Here is a 25,188-nt window from a genome sequence, read left to right as displayed (position 1 = left end):
AAGAGTTTCCGGCTCAACATTAGGAAGAACTTCCTGACTGTTAGAGCGATTCCTCAGTGGAACAGGCTTCCTCGGGAGGTGGTGGGCTCTCCTTCCTTAGAGATTTTTAAACAGAGCATAGATAGCCATCTGACAGCGATGAAGATCCTGTGAATTTGGGGTAGATGGACTGTTAAGGGTTAATGCCTGAGAACCTCTGAGTGACAGACTGTTCAAACAGAATTCTATGCAGAGAGTCAGTGAAGAAATTATAGTTGGGAACTGACCGTTGGAAGAAGAGACAAGCACTGACTGTGGACTGGGAAGGAGGCAAAAGGAGTGAGAAGATCAGAGAGGATCCCCATTCAAGGCAAAAATGGAAATTGCTTCTAGTTAAGAGAAGTAATCTCTTCCAAGTGAAAAGGGAGATAGCTTTTTAAAAGAGAAGTGATCCTTGGTTAGTGTATATAGAAGGATTTTGAGAACTTGGTTGTATGTTCCTGCCTTCTAGACTTTAAGAGTCAGTGAAACCTGTGCTTGTGTTTAAGCAGAAACTGAAACGAAAACTTTCTCCTCCAAGTTTTAAAATATCTTTTTGAATAGCAGAAACATTTACTTGTTGGCAGCAAATTATCTGGAGTTAGTATGATTACCAAGGAGATTATGACCACTTTGAGATTCAGAGTATAAGATGGGATATAAATCCAATATCATCTTCTTCTTCTCCTCCTCCTCCTCCTCCTCCTTTTTCTTAAGACTCATGGTTGTGTCATGGAGGAGTAGGCACTGGAACCTAGTCCTGCCTGAGCAAGTCCAGCTCTTCAACTACTTCTTGTAGCTATATTCATTTGTTCATCTGTTCATTCATTTATCTGGAGTTAGTATGATTACCAAGGAGATTATGACCACTTTGAGATTCAGAGTATAAGATGGGATATAAATCCAATATCATCTTCTTCTTCTCCTCCTCCTCCTCCTCCTTTTTCTTAAGACTCATGGTTGTGTCATGGAGGAGTAGGCACTGGAACCTAGTCCTGCCTGAGCAAGTCCAGCTCTTCAACTACTTCTTGTAGCTATATTCATTTGTTCATCTGTTCATTCATTTAATTTCATTCTTTGGATTTCTAAGCCTCCCTTCCCTGCCTGCAGGGCTCATCAGGATAAAACAATCTAAATCAATTATGTAACATTAAAATACTGTTAGAATACTGTTTAAAATTTAAATTAAGTTACAATTTTAAAAGAAATACAATTAAATCTAGTTTAAAACAACGCATATGGTGCATAAGGAAAATGTTACCACTCCCGAGCTTCTGAAGTTAGGTAAGAGGTATGGGGTACAATCAGGGGTGTCAAACATGCAGTTCAGGGGCTGAATCAGGCCCCCGAGCAATCGGCTGTCATCTGCTTCCTTCTCCCTCTCTCTTGCTTCCTTCTGCATCACAGCTTGCTTTGCAAGGCTTGCTCAATTGCACAGGAGCTGCAGAGCAAAATGTCTGTTTTCTGCATTGGCTGAGGCTCCTCCCTTGGGGAGGAAGAGAGAAGGAATATTGAAAGGGCAGTGGCGGTGCAGCTTCAGAGTTTTCTGGATGATGCTTCTGTTCTTAACCCACATCAATTCTGCTTTCATCCGGGTCATGGGATGGAGACGGTTCTGGTCGCCCTCACAGATGACCTCCAGAGGCGCCTGGATAGAGGCGGCTTGGCGGTGCTGATGTTATTGGACCTGTCAGCAGCGTTCAACACGGTTGATCATCAGCTGTTGACCCATCACCTCGCCGACGCTGGGATTCAGGGGTTGGCCTTGAAGTGGCTCTCCTCCTTTCTCCAGGGTTAGGGACAGAGAGTGGTGGTTGGGGACGAACTATCCCAATGACACCCACTCATGTGTGGCGTGCCGCAGGGAGCGGTTCTTTCCCCAATGTTATTTAACATCTTCATGCGCCCCCTCGTCCGGGTTGCTCAGAAGCATGGACTCGGTTGTCACCAGTATGTAGATGACACCGAGCTCTATCTGTCGATGGGTGGCCAGTCCGACTCCACCCCTGATAATTTGTCCACGGTGTTACAAGCTGTGGCGGGGTGGCTCAAGCTGAGGAGACTGAAATTAAATCCGACGAAGATGGAGGTCCTGTATCTAAGCCGTCGCAGTCCGGGACCAGAGGTCCATTTACCGACCCTTGATGGAGCGCAGCTCATGCCGGCACCCAAAGTTAAAAGGCTAGGGGTGCTCTTGGATCCCTCTCTAACAATGGAGGCCCAAGTAGCTGTCACTGTCAAGTCAGCTTTCTACCATCTACGGATGGCGAGGCAGTTGGACTCCTTTCTCGAACGCGATGACTTAGCAACTGTGATCCATGCTACAGTCACCTTGAGGCTGGATTACTGTAATGCCCTCTACATGGGGCTGCCCTTGTCCCAAATCCGGCGTCTTCAGCTAGTGCAGAATGTCGCCACCAGGCTGTTAATGGCAGTTCCTTTACGAGAACACATTCAGCCTGTGCTGAAAGCGCTGCGCTGGCTACCAATAATGTACCGGATTCGCTTCAAGGTGCTGGTTTTAACCTTTAAAGCCCTATATGGCCAAGGTCCTGCATACCTTAGGGACCGCCTTTCCCCATATATGCCCCAGCGAGCACTTCGGTCTGGGTCTCAAAACCAGTTGACAGTCCCCAGTGTCAGGGAAGTTAGGCTTCAATCAACTAGAGCCAGGGCCTTTTCCACGGCTGCACTTAGCTGGTGGAATGAGTTGCCAGAGGATGTTAGGGCCCTGCGAGAGCTCCCACAGTTCCGCAGGGCCTGTAAAACAGCACTCTTCCACCTTGCTTTTCCATAACAACATCTTACCACAACAGACTAGGCAAATAAACCTGAACTTAACATCATTCTGGACTTCGTACCATGCTGTGGTGATTTGAGGTCCCTTACATCTAATATTGACTATTACTGGAGAGACAGTTTGGTATAGTGATTAAGTGTACGGACTCTTATCTGGGAGAACCGGGTTTGATTCCCCACTCCTCCACTTGCACTTGCTAGCATGGCCTTGGGTCAGCCATAGCTCTGGCAGATGTTGTCCTTGAAAGGGCAGCTGCTGTGAGAGCCCTCTCCAGCCCCACCCACCTCACAGGGTGTCTGTTGTGGGGGAGGAAGGTAAAGGAGATTGTGAGCTGCTTTGAGACTCTTTGGAGTGGAGGGCGGGATATAAATCCAATATCTTCATCTACCTCACAGGGTGTCTGTTGTGGGGGAGGAAGCGAAAGGAGATTGTGAGCCGCTCTGAGACTCTTCGGAGTGGAGGGCGGGATATAAATCCAGTATCTTCATCTACCTCACAGGGTGTCTGTTGTGGGGGAGGAAAGTAAAGGAGATTGTGAGGCGCTCTGAGACTCTTTGGAGTGGAGGGCGGGATATAAATCCAATATCTTCATCTACCTCACAGGGTGTCTGTTGTGGGGGAGGAAGGTAAAGGAGATTGTGAGCCGCTCTGAGACTCTTTGGAGTGGAGGGCGGGATATAAATCCAATATCTTCTTCTATCCAGTTATACTGCTACCATTGAAATTTAACTGCATCATGAATTATTGTACTAGCACCTATTGTTGTATGGTTTTTAACTGATATTTTAAAATTGTTTTTATGTCTTATGTACTACCGATGTTTTATCTTGTTTGGTCATTTTTTGACCCTAACCTGTGAGCTGCCCTGAGCCTGCCTTCAGCGGGGAGGGTGGGATATAAATAAAATAAATAAATAAAATTTATATCTCTGCTACCTAACCTTAAATAGGTACACACATGGCCCGGCCCAACGAGGTCTCATTTATGTCAGATCCGGCCCTCATAACAAATGAGTTTGACACCCCTATACCCGATCCTAGATCAAGTTGCCTTATACTGAATCAAATGATCGGGTCCATCAAGGTTGCAGTGTCTACTCAGACTGGCAGTGGATACTGCAGTGTCTCAGGCTGCAGTCTTTCCTATTCCCTGGTCCTTGTTGTTGCCCCTGTATAAATCGATGGTGCGGTCTCTTTGGAATACTGTGTACAATTCTGGTCACCACACCTCAAAAAGGATATTATAGCATTGGAAAAAGTCCCAGAAAAGGGCAATTAGAATGATTAAAGGGTTGGAACACTTTCCCTATAAAGAAAGGTTGAAACGCTTGGGGCTCTTTAGCTTGGAGAAACGTCGACTTCGGGGTGACATGATAGAGGTTTACAAGATTAGGCATGGGACGGAGAAAGTAGAGAAAGAAGTACTTTTCTCCCTTTCTCACAATACAAGAACTCGTGGGCATTCGATGATATTGCTGAGCAGAAAGGTTAAAACGGATAAAAGGAAGTATTTCTTCAGCCAAAGGGTGATTTAACACGTGGGATTCCCTGCCACGGGAGGTGGCGGCGGCTACAAGCAGAGCCAGCTTCAAGAGGGGATTGGCTAAAAATATGGAGCAGAGGTCCATCAGTGGCTATTAGCCACAGTGTGTATATATATGTATGTATGTGTGTGTGTGTGTGTGTATATATATAGCCACTGTGTGACACAGAGTGTTGGACTGGATGGGCCATTGGCCTGATCCAACATGGCTTCTCTTATGTTCTTATGTGACACAGAGTGTTGGACTGGATGGGCCATTGGCCTGATCCAACATGGCTTCTCTTATGTTCTTATGTGTGACACAGAGTGTTGGACTGGATGGGCCATTGGCCTGATCCAACATGGCTTCTCTTATGTTCTTAACTAGAGATTCTGTGGATTTAAGATGGGACCTTTGGCATGCAAGCCAGGTGTTCTGAAGAAGTGAGCAGTGGCTCATGAAACCTCCTACCCTTCCACTAATTTTGTTGGTCTTTAAGATGCTACTGGACTCTTACTCTTTTTGGGTGCTCTCCTACTGAGTCATGCCCCCCTCTCTAACCAAGGTTGCCTTATACTGCATCAGATCCTTATGGAGGTATCCTAAGAACACTTTCTCAGAAGTAAGCCCCATCGACTAGACTTGAGTGGGATTTTGTGTAGATCGGTTTACGATTGCTTCCTTCATCTGTCAGTTATTGTCTTGACTGGTAGCAGCTCTTTCCCATTTCACATTAGGGGAGGGACGGTGGCTCAGTGGTAGAGCATCTGCTTGGTAAGCAGAAGGTCCCAGGTTCAATCCCCGGCATCTCTGACTAAAAAGGGTCCAGGCAAGTAGGCGTGAAAAGCCTCAGATTGAGACCCTGCAGAGCCGCTGCCAGTCTGAGTAGGCAATACTGACTTTGATGGACCGAAGGTCTGATTCAGTAGAAGGCAGCTTCATATGTTTATTGGCTACCATGTGATCCTTTTAGCTGAGGATTCCAGGGATTGAACCCGGGACCTTTGAAGAAGAAGACGGCGACATTGGATTTATATCATGCCCTATACTCTGAATCTCAGAGTGGCTCTCAATCTCTTTTCCCTCCCCCCCCGCCCCACAACAGACACCGTGTAAGGTAGGTGGGGCCAAGTGGGCTCTCACAGCAGCTGCCCTTTCGAGGACAACTCCTGCGAGAGCTATGGCTGACCCAAGGCCGTTCCAGCAGCTGCAAGTGGAGGAGTGGGGAATCAAACCCGGTTCTCCCAGATAAGATTCCGTGCACTTAATCACTACACCAAACTGGCTCTCAGCAAGCAGATGCTGTGCCACTGAGCCGCAGCCCTTCTCTACGCAAGAGACGAGGCTCATGTTCAGCATCCCTTGATTTTTTAAACTTTCACCCCCAAAGGTTTTTCAGTGCACTCCTCCAATCTCAGTTTGAGGAGTAGAATCCATTTTCAAACTTGGGGGAAGCACAGATCCTGTAGGGACTGCTTTGTTCCGCTTTTTCTTTTTGGGGGGTAGGCAGGGAATGGTCTTTTCTATGTATCTATTCTGTTCGAGTCAGCTTGAGGCTGGCTCTGCGAATGGAACCTTTTGGCTCATTGCTTCGGTTAATTACTGAATTTTACCCGTTTTGTCTGGTTTTTCTTCCGACACAGTGGAGGTCTCACCTTCCCAACTGCTAGAGAACATGATGAAAGTACCACCGTCGTGAATACAAAAAGGAACTCCATTTGCCGTGATACCACCTCTTGGATATCTGAGCACATCGCATTTCGTTTCTTCCCCTCCCCCTTTTCAGTCCAGTTCTTTTTTTATGGCAGCATCAAAAGGATCTTGCGGGCTTTTCAGGGTAGAGTCCTTCTTTTGTAACATTTTAAAGTACAATCCTAAAAGCACTTACTAGAAAGTAAGACTTGGCAGAGCGAGACTTGCCCAACAGTACTGCAGACTTTTGAAGTCGTTTAGTGCTCAAAGCATTTCAGACGCTTTAATATAGTACATCAGCCCTGTAAGGTAGGCCCAGGGCTCACTTTGTAGCAGGAGCTCCTTTGCATATTAGGCCACACACCCCTGATGTAGCCAATGCTCCTGGAGCTTCCAGTAGGCCTTGGACTAAGAGCCCTGTAAGCTCCAGGAGGATTGGCTTCATCAGGGGGTGTGTGGTCTAATATGCAAAGGAGTTCCTGCTACAAAAAAAGCCCTGGGTAGGTCAGTGTAATTGTATCGCCAGCTCTACCTGCTGGACTGCAAGTCTGCTTAGTGAATAGTAATCCTATGATACCTTGGTGGTGGAAAGTGGCAGGGACTCTGGCTCAATGCCATTGGGATAAGTGGTGAATTGAACTCTGCTATTCTAGAGCATACTGTGACGTGCTAAGCACTGTGCAAGTCTGTCTTCCAGTGTTTAAGGCTTTTGTTGATATTGGATGGTTTTCTTGTGTATTGCAAGCAACATTGAATCCAGGGTAAGCAGACAGAAAGACGAAAGTTTGGTAATAGAATTCACTGCCACAAGAAGTGGTGGTGGTTATAAGCATAGACTTCTTCAAGAGGGGATTGGATAAATATGTGGAGCAGAGGTTCATCAGTGGCTATTAGCCACAAGGTATAGATGGAACACTCTGTCTGGGGCAGTGAGGCTCCGTTTTCTTGGTGCTTGGGGGGCAACAGTGGGAGGGCTTCAGGAGCTCTGGTCCTGTTGGTGGACCTCTTTATGGTACCTGGGTTTTGGCCGCCATGTCACACAGAGTGTTGGACTGGACTGATTATACATGGGATGGAGAAAGTAGAAAAAGAAGTACTTTTCTCCCTTTCTCACCATACAAGAACTCGTGGGCATTCAATAAAATTGCTGAGCAATCGGGTTAGAACGGATAAAAGGAAGTACTTCTTCACCCAAAGGGTGATTAACATGTGGAATTTACTGCCACAGGAGGTGGTGACGGCTACAAGCATAGACAGCTTCAAGAGGAGATTGGATAAAAATATGGAGCAGAGGTCCATCGGTGGCTATTAGCCACAGCGTATTGTTGGAACTGTCTGGGGCAGTGATGCTCTGTATTCTTGGTGCTGGGGGGGGGGGGGGGGGGGCGCAAAGTGGAAGGGTTTCTAGCCCCACTTGTCAACTTCCTGATGGCACTTGGGTTGTTTTTTTTGGTCACCGTGTGACACAGAGTGTTGGACTGGATGGGCCATTGGCCTGATCCAACATGACTTTTCTTATGTTCTTATGGCTTCTCTTTCGTTCTTATGTCTGAGGCAATTATGCTGTGTATTCTTGGTGCTTGGGGGGCAACAGTGGGAGGGCTTCAGGAGTTCTGGCCCTGTTGGTGGACTTCCTGAAGGCACCTGGGTTTTGGCCACTGTGTGACAGAGTGTTAGACTGGATGACCATTGACCTAATCCAACATGGCTTCTCTTATGCCTGGAGCAATGATGTTCTGTCTTATTGGCGCTTGGGGGGGCAACAGTTGGAGGTCTTCTAGAGTTCTTGCCCCACTGGTGGATCTCCTGATGGCACCTGGGTTTTGGCCACTGTGTGACAGAAAGTGTTGGACTGGATGGGCCATTGCCCTGATCCAACATGGCTTTTCTTATGTTCTTGATATTTCCTGATTGCACCTTGCCCACCATTATCCAGCTACTATCTCTCACCATTCCCGACAATTTCAGGATAATAACACCTGCCTGCTTTACAGATTTGTTGTGATCTTTATTGAGATAGTTTGATAGCCATCGATAGTTTTATAAATGTTTATTATTCTTATATTGGCTCCTCTGATTACAGTTTTTGCATTCCACTCACCGTTGTTCCCTCTTCTTTCAGGTCCTTTCCATTTGTCCCAAGGACATGAGAGCTGACATCTGCGTTCATCTCAACCGGAAAGTTTTCAACGAGCACCCAGCTTTTCGGCTGGCAAGCGACGGCTGCTTGCGGGCCCTGGCGGTGGAGTTCCAGACGATCCACTGCGCTCCTGGAGACCTCATCTACCACGCTGGGGAGAGCGTCGATGCCCTCTGCTTTGTCGTCTCAGGGTCCCTCGAAGTCATTCAGGACGATGAGGTGGTGGCTATTTTAGGTATTGTGATCTGCTTATTCAGAAAATTCTGCTCTCGTCTCTTTTCTGTGTTAGTTGTGAATCAAATGATGGTGGTGCTAATCCAGGGGTGGCCAAACTGTGACTTGGGTAGCTCTTTCACACATATTGTGTGGCTCTTGAAGCCCCCACCCCCCACCCCATTGGATGGCTTGGTGAAGGCACTTCTCTCTTTAAATCACTTCTCTAAGCCAAGCCAGCCAGCAGCTTGGAGGATGCATAAAGTTGCTTTCTTTCCACTTCTCCCTCTCCCCCCATCTATTTGCCTTCCTTCCTTCCCTCCCTTCCTGTCTTACAGCTCTCAAACATCTATGTCTGGTGGCTCTCAAACATCTGACGTTTATTCTGTGTGGCTCTTATGTTAAACAAGTTTGGCCACCCCTATGTTAATTGTACTCTCTAGAAGGGTTGCTGGTATTTTGTGTCACTTGGTTCCCTTGTTGGAGTTTGATAAAGGGAAGCTAGATGGAAGATAGGCATGTATGACTGCCTGATACCAAGTGAGACCCTAGGCCCATCTAATTCAGTACTGTGCATTCTGAAAGACAGCAGCTGGGGCTTTTTTTGTAGCAGGAACTCCTTTGCATATTAGGCCACACCCTCCTGATGTAGTCAGTCCTCCCAGAGTTTACAGGGCTCTTAGTGCAGGGCCCACTGTAAGCACCAGGAGGATTGGTTACATCGGGTGGGTGTGGCCTAATATGCAAAGGAGTTCCTGCTACAAAAAAAACCCCCTGGCAGAAGCATTCTAAGGCCTCCACCAGAGGTCTTTCCCGGCCCCAGAGGTCTTTCCCAGGCAGCCAGTTTGGTGTAGTGTTTAAGAGCAGCAGACTGTAATGGGAGAACTGGGTTTGATTCCCTGCTCCCCCTCCACATGCAGCCAGCTGGGTGACCTTGGGTCAGTCACAGTTCTCTCAGCCCCACCTGTGGGAAATTGTTTAGGGGTCCCACAATAGAAACCCTGTAGTGTCTTGTGCTTGATAAAAGCACCGCGCGGCCATGCAGCAATGGCGACCAGGGGAAGTCCCTTGGTCACCCTGCGCAGCGCGGGAAAAGACTCCGCCTATCAAGATCAGTGGCAGGAAGTTTGACTGGCCAGGATTGGACTGGCCAGCTAGAGGGCTCTTCCGGGTCTAATGTATATAAAGCGGGTCCCGGCCCGCGTTGCCCTGTTCTGTGATGTACCATCCATTAAAGCATGTTGCCTTCAGCACGTCTCGTCTCTGAGTACATTACAACCCCCCAAAGGAGTCTCAGCAGCCACTCTGCTTTACCCCTTGTCTTCTAGAGAATAAAGACACGGACTCTGTTGTTCAGTGAACAGAAGGATGAGCTTTACTGCGCAATAAAGGGAGTCGTAGGATGGCTTGAAGTTCTCCCCGTTCCATACTTCATTTTATAATCCTCTTCCAACGAAACCATCCCTCTCTGTTCCCCATTGGCTAACAGGTACTAGGAGTCGCAATCTTTTCTGTCCGCCTAAATCATGGACCCCCGGCCCACCCCTTACATGCCCCCACAGGCATCCCATGTAAATGTAAATAAGCAGGTTACATATTCATAAACTACTGAATAATATGCAAGCTCTCATTAAGCAAGCGCACTTGGCCTGACCAGAGATGGCCTTAGCTTCCCCTCTCAGTCTGCAGTTAGTAGTTGGCTAGATTCCTAAAGGTGTTTTCGCACTCACGTTTTACTGGCGCCACGACCCTACTGGCGCCACGACCCTCCTGACGCCGGCGAATCTGCATGGATTTCGCACCAGAAGCGCCGGCGCTCCCAGAAGCGCCGGCTACTTCCGTCGCTAAGCCAGCGCAAACGTTTTCCTGCATCTTTGCGATTTCCGTTTGCGCTGGCTTAGCGACAGAAGTAGCCGGCGCTTCTGGGAGCGCCGGCGCTTCTGGTGCGAAATCCATGCAGATTCACCGGCGTCAGGAGGGTCGTGGCGCCAGTAAAACGTGAGTGCGAAAACGGCCTAAGTTTTATAAAATAGGGAAGTGTAACTTGCTAGCCGAATAACTCATAGTCTTTTCCTTTACCCCAGCACTTTGTCTTACTCTGTAATAACGCTTCCCCTTGTGGGCGATAGTCTCAACTTGCACCTATACTTTCACAAAATAGCCTCGCCATTTCCATTGTTTCAGCAAATCTGTCTAGCCAGCCTTAATACTTCCCCTTATCTATCAATAGGTTCAACTTCAACATGTATTCCTGTCAGCCAGATGGCTGCCTGTTGGTGTCATTGTTTCGGCACAATTTGTTAATTTCTCTCGCCGCCTGCCTCACAGGTTGTCTGTTGCGGGGAAAGGAAGGGAAGGAGATTGTAAGCCGCTCTGAGACGCCTCAGGGTAGTGAAAAGCGGGGTATAAAAATCAACTCTTCTTCTCTGCTTGAGGTTACTGATCAAAACATGCTTAAGAGTCATATGCGTATAGCATTTAGGTTCAACAACTGAGGTCTGGATTCATGCTATTAGCATCTCAATCCTTTTGCTTTCTGAAACTGGTTTGGCTCAGACTTTCTCGAACCATGTATGATCCTGTCACTTCGGGGAGTCACTGTTTCTCGGTGGTGACTTATATGAATTATCTTAGCCCAGTTTTTCTAAATGCTGTCAGTGACTCAAGGGATGTGGCAACCGTCAATACATTTGGTCCATCTCCAGAGCCAGTTTGGTGTAGTGGTTAAGTGCGCAGACTCTTATCTGGGAGAACCGGGTTTGATTCCCCCCTCCTCCACTTGCGCCTGCTGGAATGGGTCAGCGAGAGCTCTCTTATCTGGGAGAACTGGATTTGATTCCCCCCTCCTCCACTTGCGCCTGCTGGAATGGGTCAGCGAGAGCTCTCTTATCTGGGAGAACTGGATTTGATTCCCTACTCCTCCACTTGCACCTGCTGGAATGGCCTTGGGTCAGCCAGAGCTCTGGCAGGGGTTGTCCTTGAAAGGGCAGCTTATCTGGGAGAACCGGGTTTGATTCCCCACTCCTCCACTTGCACCTGCTGGAATGGCCTTGGGTCAGCCAGAGCTCTGGCAGGGGTTGTCCTTGAAAGGGCAGCTTATCTGGGAGAACCGGGTTTGATTCCCCACTCCTCCACTTGCACCTGCTGGAATGGCCTTGGGTCAGCCATAGCTCTGGCAGAGGTTGTCCTTGAAAGGGCAGCTTATCTGGGAGAACCGGGTTTGATTCCCCACTCCTCCACTTGCACCTGCTGGAATGGCCTTGGGTCAGCCAGAGCTCTGGCAGAGGTTGTCCTTGAAAGGGCAGCTTATCTGGGAGAACCGGGTTTGATTCCCCACTCCTCCACTTGCACCTGCTGGAATGGCCTTGGGTCAGACAGAGCTCTGGCAGAGGTTGTCCTTGAAAGGGCAGCTTATCTGGGAGAACTGGGTTTGATTCCCTACTCCTCCACTTGCTGGAATGGCCTTGGGTCAGCCATAGCTCTGGCAGAGGTTGTCCTTGAAAGGGCAGCTGCTGTGAGAGCCCTCTCCAGCCTCACCCACCTCACAGGGTGTCTGTTGTGGGGGAGGAAGGTAAAGGTGATTGTGAGCCGCTCTGAGACTCTTCGGTGTGGAGGGCGGGATATAAATCCAATATCTCCTTCTTCTTCTTTTTGTAGCAGGAGCTCCTTTGCATATTAGGCCATGCCCCCTGATGTAGCCAATTCACCTGGAGCTTATAGTAGGCCCTGTACTAAGAGCCCTGTTAGCTCTTGGATTGGTTACATCAGGGGGTGTGTGGCCTAATATGCAAAGGAACTCCTGCTACAAAAAAGCCCTGGACAGGGGCACAGTAATTCAGCTCCCTTTCTGAGAATCAAAATAGAGGTTAGCATTTCAATCTCAAGCAAAGGATAAGGGTGGAATGATGCTTTCAAGAATGCACGGGACATTCCATTCAATGTGATTGCCATGGTGGGGCAGTGATGTTATTTTAAGCCCCGTAGTCCTTTCTGAATGATTCCGGTCTCTCGTTCAAACAGCTGTAGCCTGTGCCGGTCATACGATAGGTCGCTTGGAGGCCGTCCACAAGCCTCTGATATCGCGCCAAGGTTGCAACGCGATGCTTCATAATTTTCAGTTACAGGTTACAGCAGGTTCAGTGTGAGAGGATAACGCCAGATAACGCCAACATGAGTAAGCAAACATGCCTTGGCGAGGACCGATCGACCGATTAAATGCCTTTTGCTAATTAACCGCCTGGATCTTACTTATTTATTTATTACTTTTTTAAAAAATTACTTTAAATTTCTATCCCGCCCTCTCCGCAAGCAGACTTACGTTACACGGTTTTCCTTTAGGTGTGGAAACACTGATCCATGTATCTCGGGCATGTGTTTTTAAAAATTTTTTGAAATGAATTTACAAATGTCTTGCAGCATTGGGGGGGGGTGTGGAGGAGAGAAGGAACATAGCTTGCTTATTTGTTTGTTTATTTATTTATATTTCTATCCTGCCCTCTCTGCAAGCGGCCCCAGGGTGGCTAACAGTCAGTTAAAACATCCAGAGTTACAATTTAGAACCAAGAAAATGCAATTACAATTGAAACGATTTCTGGTGCTGTACAACTTTCTTTCCTGCAATGATCATAGCTCCTCAACGGTGTAGGGTGGCGGTCCTCTCCCGGTTTAGATGTTGAAGGCCTGTCGAAATAATTCAATTTGGCAAGCCCTGCGGAATTGGGAAAGATCCCGCCGGGGCCCTTATGGCCTCTGGGAGGGCATTCCACATTTCTGGTGCTGCCACCGAGAAGGCCCTAGCCCATGTGGAACACAGCCTGACCTCCTTTGGTCTGGGGATGGACATTAGATTTTGTGTCTGTGAATGCAGTGCTCTCTGGGGAACATGCTGGGAAAGGCGGTCCCATAGATAGGCAGGCCCCTGACCATAAAGGGCTTTAAAGGTCAATACCAACACCTTGAAACGGACTCAGAACACAATAGGTAGCCAGTGCAGCTCTTTCAGCACTGACCAAATGTACTCCCATCGAGGGAGCCCCATTAACAGTTGCGCTGTGGTGTTCTGCATTAGCTGTAGTTTGTGGGTCAGGGTCAAGGGTTGCCCCATTCAGGGGTCAAGGGTAGCCCCAAGGGAGATCACAGCATGATTATTTCTTTCTCGAATTTATATCCCGCTTCCTCTCTCCTGAATGGGATTCGGGAAGGCTAACTGCATAAAAAAATAAACACCCAGCAAAAACAAAAGATACCATAAATAAACTTTAATCTAGAACCTTGCAATCTCTCCCCATTAAAACCTATCCACTGTCAAGCAGGGCAGAACGTGCAGATCGTGAAGACGCAGCTGAAGCATCCCAGCTGCCTGGTGGATCATAGTCTCCCAAAGGCCACCCAAAAAAGAGCAGCTTTGCATGCCCCGCATAACCTAAGGAGGTCCCATGAGGTGTGCACCTTTTTTGGGCAACTGGCTCCACAGGACGGGGGCCACAACTGAGAAGGTCTTCACCCTTGCTGCTGTCATTACAACTCTAGTTCCATTACAGTTCCAGGCTGCCAAGAAATATGTAAAGACTTGTGCAACACTCAGAGGTGATATAAATATATTCTCCAACCGTGCATAAAGTATGTTCTCAACGGAATTTCGATCGTTATATTTCCCATTTCGATTAGTATCTTTGTCAAGAGATGCACAAATGAATATCTTCAGCCTTTACTCTGAGGCTCTCTGAACCATATGTCAGCTTCAAAAATATTGATTTTAATATTTCTTATCTCTGGAACCTTGCAGCTTCTGTAATATTCACGACTCAGGGGTACATGCTTGCTAAGGTAGGGGGGCAACAGTGGGATGGCTTCTGGAGTTCTGGAGTTGTTCACTCTGCCTGGTCCTCATGCCTATTATTTGGCTTAAGCTACAGAAGACCTAAAGGGCTTGGGAGGGGACTCTGGGCCTTCTCAAGGGGAACCTTTAACCCAGAGTGGTGGCAGCAATTGGTAAGACCCTCCCTGAGTCATGACAGTCTGTCCGTCCGTCCGTCCGTCCATCCATCCATCCACCCACCCATTCATCTACCTATCACCTATCTAGTTATCAATTAGAACTTTCAGAACTGTCTTGTTGGTATGTCTAGCTGTTTGATTTTATATACCTGATTCTGCTGGTCTTTGACCACAATAAACAAAACTTCAACTTCAACTGAGGTCAGTAGGAAAAAACAGACTGACTACCCCTGGGCCAAGAGAAATTAAACTACAGAACACTCGCACACGGGCCTTTTCGGCTGCGGCCCCATATCTTTGGAACCAACTCCCAGAGGAGGTGCGGGCCCTGCGGAACCTTGATCAGTTCCGCAGGGCCTGCAAGACCACCCTCTTTAAATTAGCTTTTATGAACAGCTGAATAATAATTCTACAACGAAGAAATATCCGCCATCAGCATTAACTAGAATATAGCGTCAATGATAATGTTATGGTTTGCTTTAATTAATGCACTAACTGGTTTTTAAGGTTAAATTAATGCTCAATTTTAATGTTCTTAATGTAATTGTTTTATTAATGTACCATTGGTCATTGTGTTGTTAGCCGCCCTGAGCCTGCTTCGGCGGGGGAGGGCGGGATACAAATAAAATTTTACTTACTTACTTACTTAATCTGACAAAAAGAACTTTGACTCCTGAAAGTTTATGCCCTGAGAATATTGCTGGTCTCTGAAGTGCAAAAGGATACTCCCCAGAGAGTGCTGTGATCCGGCTCTCGAAATCTGTTTGTAATCCCCAGGCCAAAGGAGGCCCGGCTGAAGTCAACTAGGGATAGGGCCTTCTCAATCACAGCCCCTTGCTGGTGGAACCAGCTACCGGAAGAGGTCAGGGCCCTGCGGAACTTTGGACAGTTTCGCAGGGCCTGTAAGACAGTCCTCTTCCGGTTGGCTTATAACTGACTGGCATTGAAATATTCTGAAGGAAGACAATAAGCTAGCATACTGACATTGATTGATACATTGATATACTGGTTGTTTTTAATTATGTAAATTATTATTGTATTTTAATTTTTAAACCTTATTGTTAGAATTATTATGCTGTGAGCCGCCCTGAGCCCGCCTCGGTGGGGTAGGGCGGGATATAAATCAAATGAAATGAATGAATCCGGATCTGTGATTGCAGACCAACATAGCTGCACTCTGAAACCATCCAGATGTTGAAAGGCACCTGATTCAATCTGAGCCCCTTCATTCTGGTTTTTATTTCTCTTTTGTGATAAACATGCCCACAAGTCTTTGTTTTGGGACCAAGTAATTTCTCCTGACACTCAGTCTTTCCTGCTGAGATTTAGGAATCCACCTGTCTAGTGTATTTTATCTCACACTTTCCCTCCAAGGCATCCTGAGAAGTGTGCCTGCTCCTCCTTTTCTTATTTGCATTTTTCAAACGTTGCAGATGAATTCACATTCTAGTTCAAGGGTGTCAAACTCGTTTGTTATGAGGGCCAGATCAGACATAAGCGAGGCCAGGGCCGGGCCATGTGTGTCGTAAAATGTAATGCCAGTTAGCAGAGAGATAAACTTTATATAGGACACAGACAAACAATATTTAATAGTAAGCAAAGATTAAAAAAAAAACACTTAAAAGATGCTTAAAAGATTAGCACTTGCAATATTTTGTTTATTTAACAGTCTCTGATAACCGACACCTCTTGCTCTGAATTACTGCATCGAAATCTGGAGACAATGTCTATGCTGTAGCAATCTTGAGTATGCTGTTCAGACGTTGTTCGGGGGGGGGTGTAAGTTGCAAACCTACTTTTGATTTATTGACATTCATCACAGAAATCTCATGGTCAATGCTTTGAGCCTTAAGACCCAGGGGGAGTCCTTCTTCACCCTAAGAGTGATTAACACGTGGAATTCACTGCCACAGGAGGTGGCAGCAGCTACAAGCGTTGCCAGCTTCAAGAGGGGATGGGATAAACATACGGAGCAGAGGTTCAGCAGTGGCTGTTAGCCACAGAGTATTGTTGGAACTCTCTGTCTGGGGCAGTGATGCTCTGTATTCTGGGTGCTTGGGGGGGGGGCACAGTGGGAGGGCTTCTGGTGTCCTGGCCCCACTGATGGACCTCCTGATGGCCACTGGGTTTTCTGGCCACTGTGTGACACAGAGTGTTGGACTGGACGGGCCATTGGCCTGATCCAATGTGGCTTCTCTCATGTTCTTATGTGACACAGAGTGTTGGACTGGGTGGGCCATTGGCCTGATCCAACATGGCTTCTCTTATGTTCTTATGTGTGACACAGAGTGTTGGACTGGATGAGCCATTGGCCTGATCCAACATGGCTTCTCTTATGTTCTTATGTGTGACACAGAGTGATGGACTGGATGAGCCATTGGCCTGATCCAACATGGCTTCTCTTATGTTCTTATGTGTGACACAGAGTGCTGGACTGGATGGGCCATTGGCCTGATCCAACATGGCTTCTCTTATGTTCTTATGTGTGACACAGAGTGTTGGGCTGGACGGGCCATTGGCCTGATCCAACATGGCTTCTCTTATGTTCTTATGACCCTGCTTAGCTTCCAAGAGCTGATGAAATCGAGGTGGCCTGGGTCATCCAGGCTTTCAAGATGAGATGAACAGAGGCAGTTTGCCATTGTCTGCCTGCTTCTGAGCAGTACTCCTGGACCTCCATGGTGGTTTCACATCTAAGTACTAACCACGGTCAACAATCTTGTTTAGCTTCCAGACTCTGATGAGTTCACGCTAGTCTGGCCACTGTACAGTTACATGCTTTTGTGTCAGGGGTGGAATTCTAGCAGGAGCTCCTTTGCATATCAGGCCACACCCCTGAGATAGCCAATCCTCTGAGAGCTTACCAAAAAAGAGCCTTGCAAGCTATTGGAGGATTGGCTACCTCAGGGGTGTGTGGCCTAATATGCAGAGGAGCTCCTGCTAGAATTCCAACCCTGTTTTGTGTTATGTTTAGGAAAAATTACACAGTAGAAATTAAAAGGTGAGAGGACCCAAGACATTTCAGGATAAAAATATACAGACCTATTATGCAACAGGCTTACTTCTCATGTAGGAGAAATCACCTTCCAAGCCAACTTCTCACCTCCTCTGTTTTGAAGTGGAGGCTCTGTCAACACCTCCCAAAAGCACCCAAGACCTTACAAGGATCTAGGCAGTTTGATTTGCTCAGAAGCCACACTGCCGTTTGATTTCAATTACATTCTGGTTTCTTTTAAGTGCAGGATCAAAAAGTAAGGCTGATGTTTAGAACCCAGTCCTCGCTACACACACTTCAAAACACAAAGGGGGAACACGGCGGGATACTGGGGAGCTGTTCAGCGACACGGTTCTATCTTGTGTTCTGGGAAGATCTGAGCCAACGATTCAAAGCTCTTCTGAATTCACCGGCTTTCAAACATCTTTCAAAAAGGCAGATGGGTTGTCACCTACTCTGATGTGGGTACAGAAAATGGCAGAAAGGTATCCCAACATTGAATTTCTGTCTATTTAGCATCTTGGGATGGGGAGGGGGCATGGTGCAGGAAAGGGAATTCTGGCCATCCCAGTTAAAAGGACCACACCTTTCAAATGCCCTTTCCTCCATTGGAAATAACGAAGGATAGGGGCACCTTCTTTTGGGATTCATAGAATTAGACCCCCTGGTCCAATCCTTTAGAAACTTGGAGGGTGTTTTGAGGAAAGGCACTGGATGCTATGCTGCAAATTTGGTGCCTCTACCTCAAAATACAGCACCCCCGAGCCCCAGATAACAGCGGATCAATTCTCCTTTATACCCTATGGGAATTGGTCTCCTTAGGGAATAATGGAGTTCCCAGCAGAAATTCTGCCCCCCCCCCACACACACATTCTGATGACTATGAAGCAGGGGGAGGGCCTCCAAACTGGGGGATTCCCTGCCCCCTCCTGGGGATTGTGCAAACCAAATTAGAGAATCCCAGTGTAAATAGGAAGGGGAAACAAAGCAAACGCAACTGCGATTTCCAGCCTCCAAACAATAACAAACAAAGAAACAATACTGAAATACTGTATCAGAAGAATATTTGTACTCTCAAGTGCAAACAGTCACTCAGTCTTTTAACTTGTGCAAAAGATGCGATCGCCGGACACCAGTCCCACTCCTTCTATAGCACTCAGTGCCAGTCGCTCGACGGGACGATCCTGGTAAAAGCGCAAGTCACATCCTTTTAATCCAAAAGTCTTCAAAGAGAATAGCCAATAATTCAATATCGCAAAACCTTCAAGAACAGCAGCCAGCAGTCCAGTACAGCTACAAGGTTGTACCGTTACCCTTGTTTCACTCGAGCTTTGTCCAGCTGCATAACAAGTTTTAAACATGCGTTAAAATACATATTAAAAATAATTAACATTAGTGGTGTTTACCTGGTGCAAAAATAATTATACAATACCTCTTCGTTCGCAAGGGTAACAGTGCGACCTTGTAGACGTACTGGACTGCCGACTGCTGTTCCTGAAGATCTTGAGATATTGAATTATTGGCTATTCTCTTTGAAGACTTTTGGATTAAAAGGATGCGACTTACGCTTTCACCAGGATCATCCCGACGAGCGATTGGCCTTCTATTGGCTATAGGAGTGGGACTAGTATCCGGTGATTACATCTTTTGCACAAGTTAAAAGACTGAGTGACTGTGTTTGCACTTGAAAGTATAAATATTCTTTTGATACAGTATTTCAGTATTTTTTTTTCTTTATTATTGTTTGGAGGCTGGTAATCACAGTTGCGTTTGCTTTGTTTTCCCTGCCCTCCTGAAACCGAATGTTCAATACTGTGTGTTTCTCCTCCAAAAGCCAGGCCTGAGACTCAATGTCTGTACCAGGGGTGGCCAAACTGTGGCTCGAGAGCCACATGTGGCTCTTTCACACATATTGTGTGGTTCTTGAAGCCCCCACTACCCCATCAGCCAGGTTGGAGAGGGCATTTGTCTCTTTAAATCACTTCTCCAAGCCAGCTGGCATCTTGCAGAATGCATTTAAAGTTAAGGTTGCTTTCTTTCCACCTTCTCTCCCTTCCCCATCTATTTCCTTCCTCCCTCCTTTCAAATGTCTGACGTCCATGCCTTTTGTGGCTCCCAAACATGTGACATTTAGTTTATAGGGCTCTTACATTAAGCAAGTTTGGCCACCCCCGGTCTGCACATATCTCTTTTAAAGTGGGAACTGGTCTTTTTGGAGCAAGCAAAGCAATAGCTGAGATGACTCAGATGTTTCAACAATATGAGCAATTGACTAAGAACAATACCAGACAAAGGGGCAAATCACACCTCATTTGTTAAATGATCTTTACTCTGAAAAACCAGGCAACCTTCCTCCCACATGAATGTAGGAAAAACACAGTGGAAAAAAATGGTAATTCAGCAGTCATAAAATAGAAGTCTAAACAGCTACAAAAGAAGCCACTGGAATTGGGAGGGAGGGAATTACCAGGAAATGGTGGGAAGAATAAGGTCTTCCTGAACGAAAAGGTAAAGGTAGTCCCCTGTGCAAGCACCAGTCGTTTTCGTGACGTTGCTTTCACAGCGTTTTCACGGCAGACTTTTTACAGGGTGGTTTGCCATTGCCTTCCCCAGTCATCTACACTTTCCCCCCAGCAAGCTGGGGACTCATTTTACCCACCTCGGAAGGATGGAAGGCTCAGTCAACCTGGAGCCGCTCCCTGAACCCAGCTTATCACTGGGATCGAACTCAGGTCATGAGCAGAGGGCTCTGAGTGCAGTACTGCAGCTTTACCACTCTGCACCACGGGGCTCTCGTGAGCCAGATAAACACACGATAAAATAAAACATGGCTCGTGTGGCCTATAATCTACGTTGCGTCTGCGTATTGCTTTGGTTATAAACGAGAGGAGATGGTCAGGGCTTCTTTTTTCCTGCAGGAGCCCACAGGAGCAGAGCTCCGCCCCCACCATGTGACTGCCTGGTGTGGCCTAATATGCAAATGAGTGCCTGCCTTGCTTTTTTGATGATGATAATGATGATGATGAAGAAGAAGAAGATATTTTATTTTGTACATTGTACCCTTTATTTTATACATTTATAGCCCGCCCTTTCCCATAAGGGCTCGGGGCGGATTCCAACAAGCTAAAACAGTAAAATCAACAATAAAACATCGGAATAGTTAAAACAGTTAAGCCAATAAATTAAAATTAATTATTTAAGACGGCATGGACGGTTTAAGCACATGGGGCGTAATTATCAAGGGCAGCCTTAAGTTGCCCTAAGATGTCAACGGTATTGGCCCCAGTCGAAGTGGCAGTCATTGCTGGGAGACCAGTTAGATGGTATAATAGGATGAGGACGTCCGCTTGCCTCAACCATACACCTGGCGGAACAGCTCCGTTTTGCAGGTCCTCCGGAATGGTAACAAATCCAGAAGGGCCCAAATCTCTATAGAGAGCTGATTCCACCAGGTCGGGGCCAGGGCCGAAAAAGCCCTGGCCCTGTTTGAGGCAAGCCGGACATACTTTGAGCCAAGGATGTTGGTCAGTCAATCGTAATGGCCTTCATATTGGATTTATATTGGCCAATCGTATTGGATTTATATCCCGCCTTCCGCTCCGAATCTCAAGAGTCTCAGAGCGGCTCACAATCTCCTTTATCTTCCTCCCCCACAACAGACACCCTGTGAGGTAGGTGGGGCTGAGAGGGCTCTCACAGCAGCTGCCCTTTCAAGGACAACTCCTACAAGAGCTATGGCTGACCCAAGGCCATTCCAGCAGCAGATGCAAGCGGAGGCGTGGGGAATCAAGCCCGGTTCTCCCAGATAAGAGTCCGCACACTTAACCACTACACCAAACTGGCTCTCCTTTGTTCTCAATTTTTTTAAAAAAGCAGCACCGGATATGGTAAGACATGAATTCACTAATAAAGCACACGTTTTGCAACAGATGGGGTGGGAGAGGATAGCTTTTTTAGAAGCTATCTGACACCGAAGCAGCTGAGAACAACAACAACAACAACGGCGTACAGTTTTTCCCCGACAGCCAGCCTAAAATTATTGCAAAGCCCCAGACACCAACGAAAATCATAACACACCAAACGGGGCCAGGTTGCGCCACTAAAAAATTGATGAAACCGAGCTGTTTTATGCAACAAAGTGGGCTCTAAACAACTCTTCGCAGGAAAAGGGGACACAGCAAGGACACCACTATATATGATTTGCTGTCTTTGTAGACTCTCTCCATAAGGTTCTGGCGGAGCCAATGATTAACCGCCTTGTTGCTGGTTGCCAAGCCAGTCAAGGGCAGTAGCTATGAAGCTGTGGATTATCCAGGTATGTTATGTATTGGAACTGGAGTTTGGCTGTAGGGCCAGCAGAGACTTGGCTGAGCTGGAGACCCTAAAACACAGCCACCTGTATACCCGTGGCACAGAGTCCTCTTTGTAGCAGTAAAAACTGGCTTAGCACAGCTCTCTCTTTCTTGTCATTTTTAACAGCTAAGTCCCTCCACAAGGGGACTGGCAGTTCCCAGAGAATCCAAGCAGAGGTAGAATTCTAGCAGGAGCTCCTTTGCGTATTAGGCCACACCTCCCTGATGAAGCCAATCCTCCAAGAGTTTACAAAAAAGAGCCTTGTAAGCTCTTGGAGGATTGGCTACATCAGGGGTGTGTGGCCTAATATGCAAAGGAGCTCCTGCTAGAATTCCACCCCTGCATCCAAGGATAGGTTTTGAGTGAGGTGGAATGCAGAACAATCTCTGAGACCTTGAATTTATAGTAATCCATAGTAGGCTTCAGGCAAAATGTAATATAATTACCATTGGGGATGATGCAGTGGTTAGAATGGCAGAGTAGAACTCAGAAGGGGCATGAAGTTTGCTGGGTGGTCTTGGGCCAGTTGCTCCCTCAGCCCAAACTCCCTTCACAGGGTACTTGTGAGGACAAAAAGCGCAGGGAGGGGGGGGGGACCATCAGCTTGATGGAAGAACAAGCTAAGAGTGAATAGATAGACCAGGGGTGACCAAAAATGCTTAATGTAAGAGCCACATAGATTAAACGTCAGATGTTTGAGAGCCACAAGACAGGAACGTCAGATCTTTGAGTGCCACAAGGAAGGTGAGCAGGCAGGCAGGCAAATAAGTAGGGGGAGAGAGGTGGAAAGAAAGTGACTTTACTTTTAAATGCATTCTTCAAGGCACCAGTTGGCTGGGCATGGACAAGTGATTTAAAGAGAGAAATCCCTTCTCCAAGCTGGCTGACGTGGCAGTGGGGGCTTTTGAGAGGGGAGGGACAGCAGCTCAGTGATACAGCATCTGCTTCGTAAGCAGAAGGTCCCTGGTTCAATCCCTGGCATCTCCAACTAAAAAGGGTCCAGGCAAATAGGTGTGAAAAACCTCAGCTTGAGACCCTGGAGAGCCTCTGCCAGTCTGAGTAGACAATACTGACTTTGATGGACCGAGGGTCTGATTCAGTATAAGGCAGCTTCATATGTTCATATGTTCTAAGAGCCACGTGGCAGTTTGGCCACCCCTGATTTATATCATAGTATTCCCCATTACTGGAAGAGCCCCATGGCACAGAGTGGTAAAGCTGCAGTACTGCAGTCCTAAGCTCTGCTCATGACCTGAGTTCAATCCCGGCGAAAGCTGGGTTCAGGTAGCTGACTCAAGGTCGACTCAGCCTTCCATCCTTCCGAGGTCGGTAAAATGAGTCCCCAGCTTGCTGGGGGGAAAGTGTAGATGACTGGGGAAGGCAATGGCAAACCACCCCCAAAAAACGTCTGCCATGAAAACATCACGATGCGGTGTCACCCCAGAGTCAGAAACGACTGGTGCTTGCAGAGGGGATACCTTTACCTTTATACCCGGGGCACAAGGGCACTGGGTTCAGCAGCTAGGCAGTAGTTGGTAGGGTTGTGCCACGGGACTGGTCACTATTAGGTTGGCATAGGGCTCTGCTGCTTAGCACCAGTGCATTCAATGCACTCTTTCTGTGTTGTGGTCCTTGCAGAAAGTACCCCCTTAGGTTTGTAATTCAGAGAGATTCTCACATTTGAACTCAGGTCCTGTGTGTGGCCCTGGCAACTGCCACAGCGGCACTTGTTTTGCTGGACACCTAGCATAGTTATGCTCCTTGCAAACAAGCATCCTCCCCACAGTTGACTTTCCACAGCAGAGATTCTCTAAGAGAATCTGACTTCTGCCTGTGTATTAAGTCATACATGCAAGATATACTGCAAAATCGCATTGCCAAAACGACCAAATGTAAAAACTTCGCAATCTTTCAAACTCCATATATATCTTTGTTGTAGTTTTGAAAGGTTGCAAATCACTGTCGTGTTCCTGCCAGGGTTTGAGATGTACAGGAACGTTGTTAGCACTTGGTTACAGAACTTCACAGGTTTCTTTCTGTCCTTTTGACTGCAACCTGAATGTGAACTGGATCTAATTGAACACATGGCAAGTTTACTTCTTCTTCTTCTTTTTGCAATATACTTCTTGGGAAATTTCTTTATTGCATTCAGTATCGCACTTCTATCACTGGGCAAAACTCTTGCTATATTAACCAAATATCCCAGTAGTTGGAGGAGAGTTTTACAGATACTGTGGACTACAGAGAGGTTCTAGATCAGGGGTATCAAACATGCAGCCCAGGGGATGAATCAGGCCCCCGGAGGGCTCCTATCAGGCCCGCAAGCAACTCGCTATCATCTGCTTCCTTCTCCCTCTCTCTTGCTTCTTTCTGCATCACAGCTTGCTTTGCCAGGCTTGCTCAATCACACAGGAGCTACAGAGCAAAGCCTCTATTTTCTCCATTGGCTGAGGCTCTTACTTTGGGGGGGGATAACTTGTTTTGCCAGGCTCTCTCAATCGCACAGCAGAGCTACTGAGCCAAACCTCTCTTTCTTCTATTGACTAAGGCCCCTCCCCCTCCTGGTCCCTTGGAGAAGAAAGAGCCAGAGCTTCCTTTGCCCAGTTCCCTGGATCCCATGGGAAAGATACAAAGCAAGCACCTTTAAGACCAATGAGTGCTAATGTTTTAAGCATGTTTTAAGTTTGGTGTTGTTGTTTTTTTAAAAAATCATTAATTATGTTTGTCTGTGTCCTTAATAAAGTACATATCTCTGCTACCTAATCTTAAATAGGTACACACATGACCCAGCCTGACATGACTCAGCCCGACAAGGCCTCATTTATGTCATATCTGGCCCCCATACCAAATGAGTTTTACACCCATGCCTAAACTCTTTGCACACTGTGCAAAGAAGCACTGAACATATGAAGCTGCCTTCTACTGAATCAGACCCTGGGTCCATCAAAGTCAGTATTGTCTTCTCAGACTGGCAGCGGCTCTCCAGGGTCTCAAGCTGAGGATTTTCACACCTATTTGCCTGGACCTTTTTTTGGAGATGCCAGGGATTGAACTGGGGACCTTCTGCTTACCAAGCAGATGCTCTACCACTGAGCCACCGTCCCTCCCCTCAAGATTGTCTTAAAATGTGTCTTAAGCAAGGCTTTTTTTGAGCAGGAACGCAGTTCTGGCTGCCTTAGTGTCAGGGGGTGTGGCCTAATATGCAAATAAATTCCTACTGGACTTTTTCTATAAAAAGCCCTATGTGGAGCAATGGTGGCATCAGGGGTGTGGCTTAATATGCAAATGAGTTCCTATTGGGCTTTTTCTACCCAAAAATCCCTGGTCTTAAGGACTGCTTTGACTTAGTTATATCCCAGTCGGCAGCCGCGTTGGTCTGAAGCAATAGAACAAAGCAGTAGACAAGTGCACCTTTAAGACCAACTAAGTTTTATTCAGAATGTAAGCTTTCGTATGCT

The 25,188-nt window shown here is 47.0% G+C and overlaps 1 protein-coding gene across 1 annotated transcript in view; it reads left to right on the top strand.

The window, feature by feature from the left end:
• KCNH5 (potassium voltage-gated channel subfamily H member 5) overlaps nt 1-25,188 on the top strand; it is a 353,692-nt gene that overhangs the window by 275,049 nt on the left and 53,455 nt on the right. Inside the window, 1 exon segment of the mRNA XM_060262655.1 lies at nt 8,155-8,407. Within this exon segment, the coding sequence (XP_060118638.1) occupies nt 8,155-8,407 (253 nt within the window).

The sequence above is a fragment of the Heteronotia binoei genome, chromosome 21 (genome assembly GCF_032191835.1).
Source record: "Heteronotia binoei isolate CCM8104 ecotype False Entrance Well chromosome 21, APGP_CSIRO_Hbin_v1, whole genome shotgun sequence".
NCBI lineage: Eukaryota > Metazoa > Chordata > Lepidosauria > Squamata > Gekkonidae > Heteronotia > Heteronotia binoei.
The sequence above is the reverse complement of the archived record's forward strand: the minus strand, read 5'-3'. Positions and strand labels throughout refer to the sequence as shown.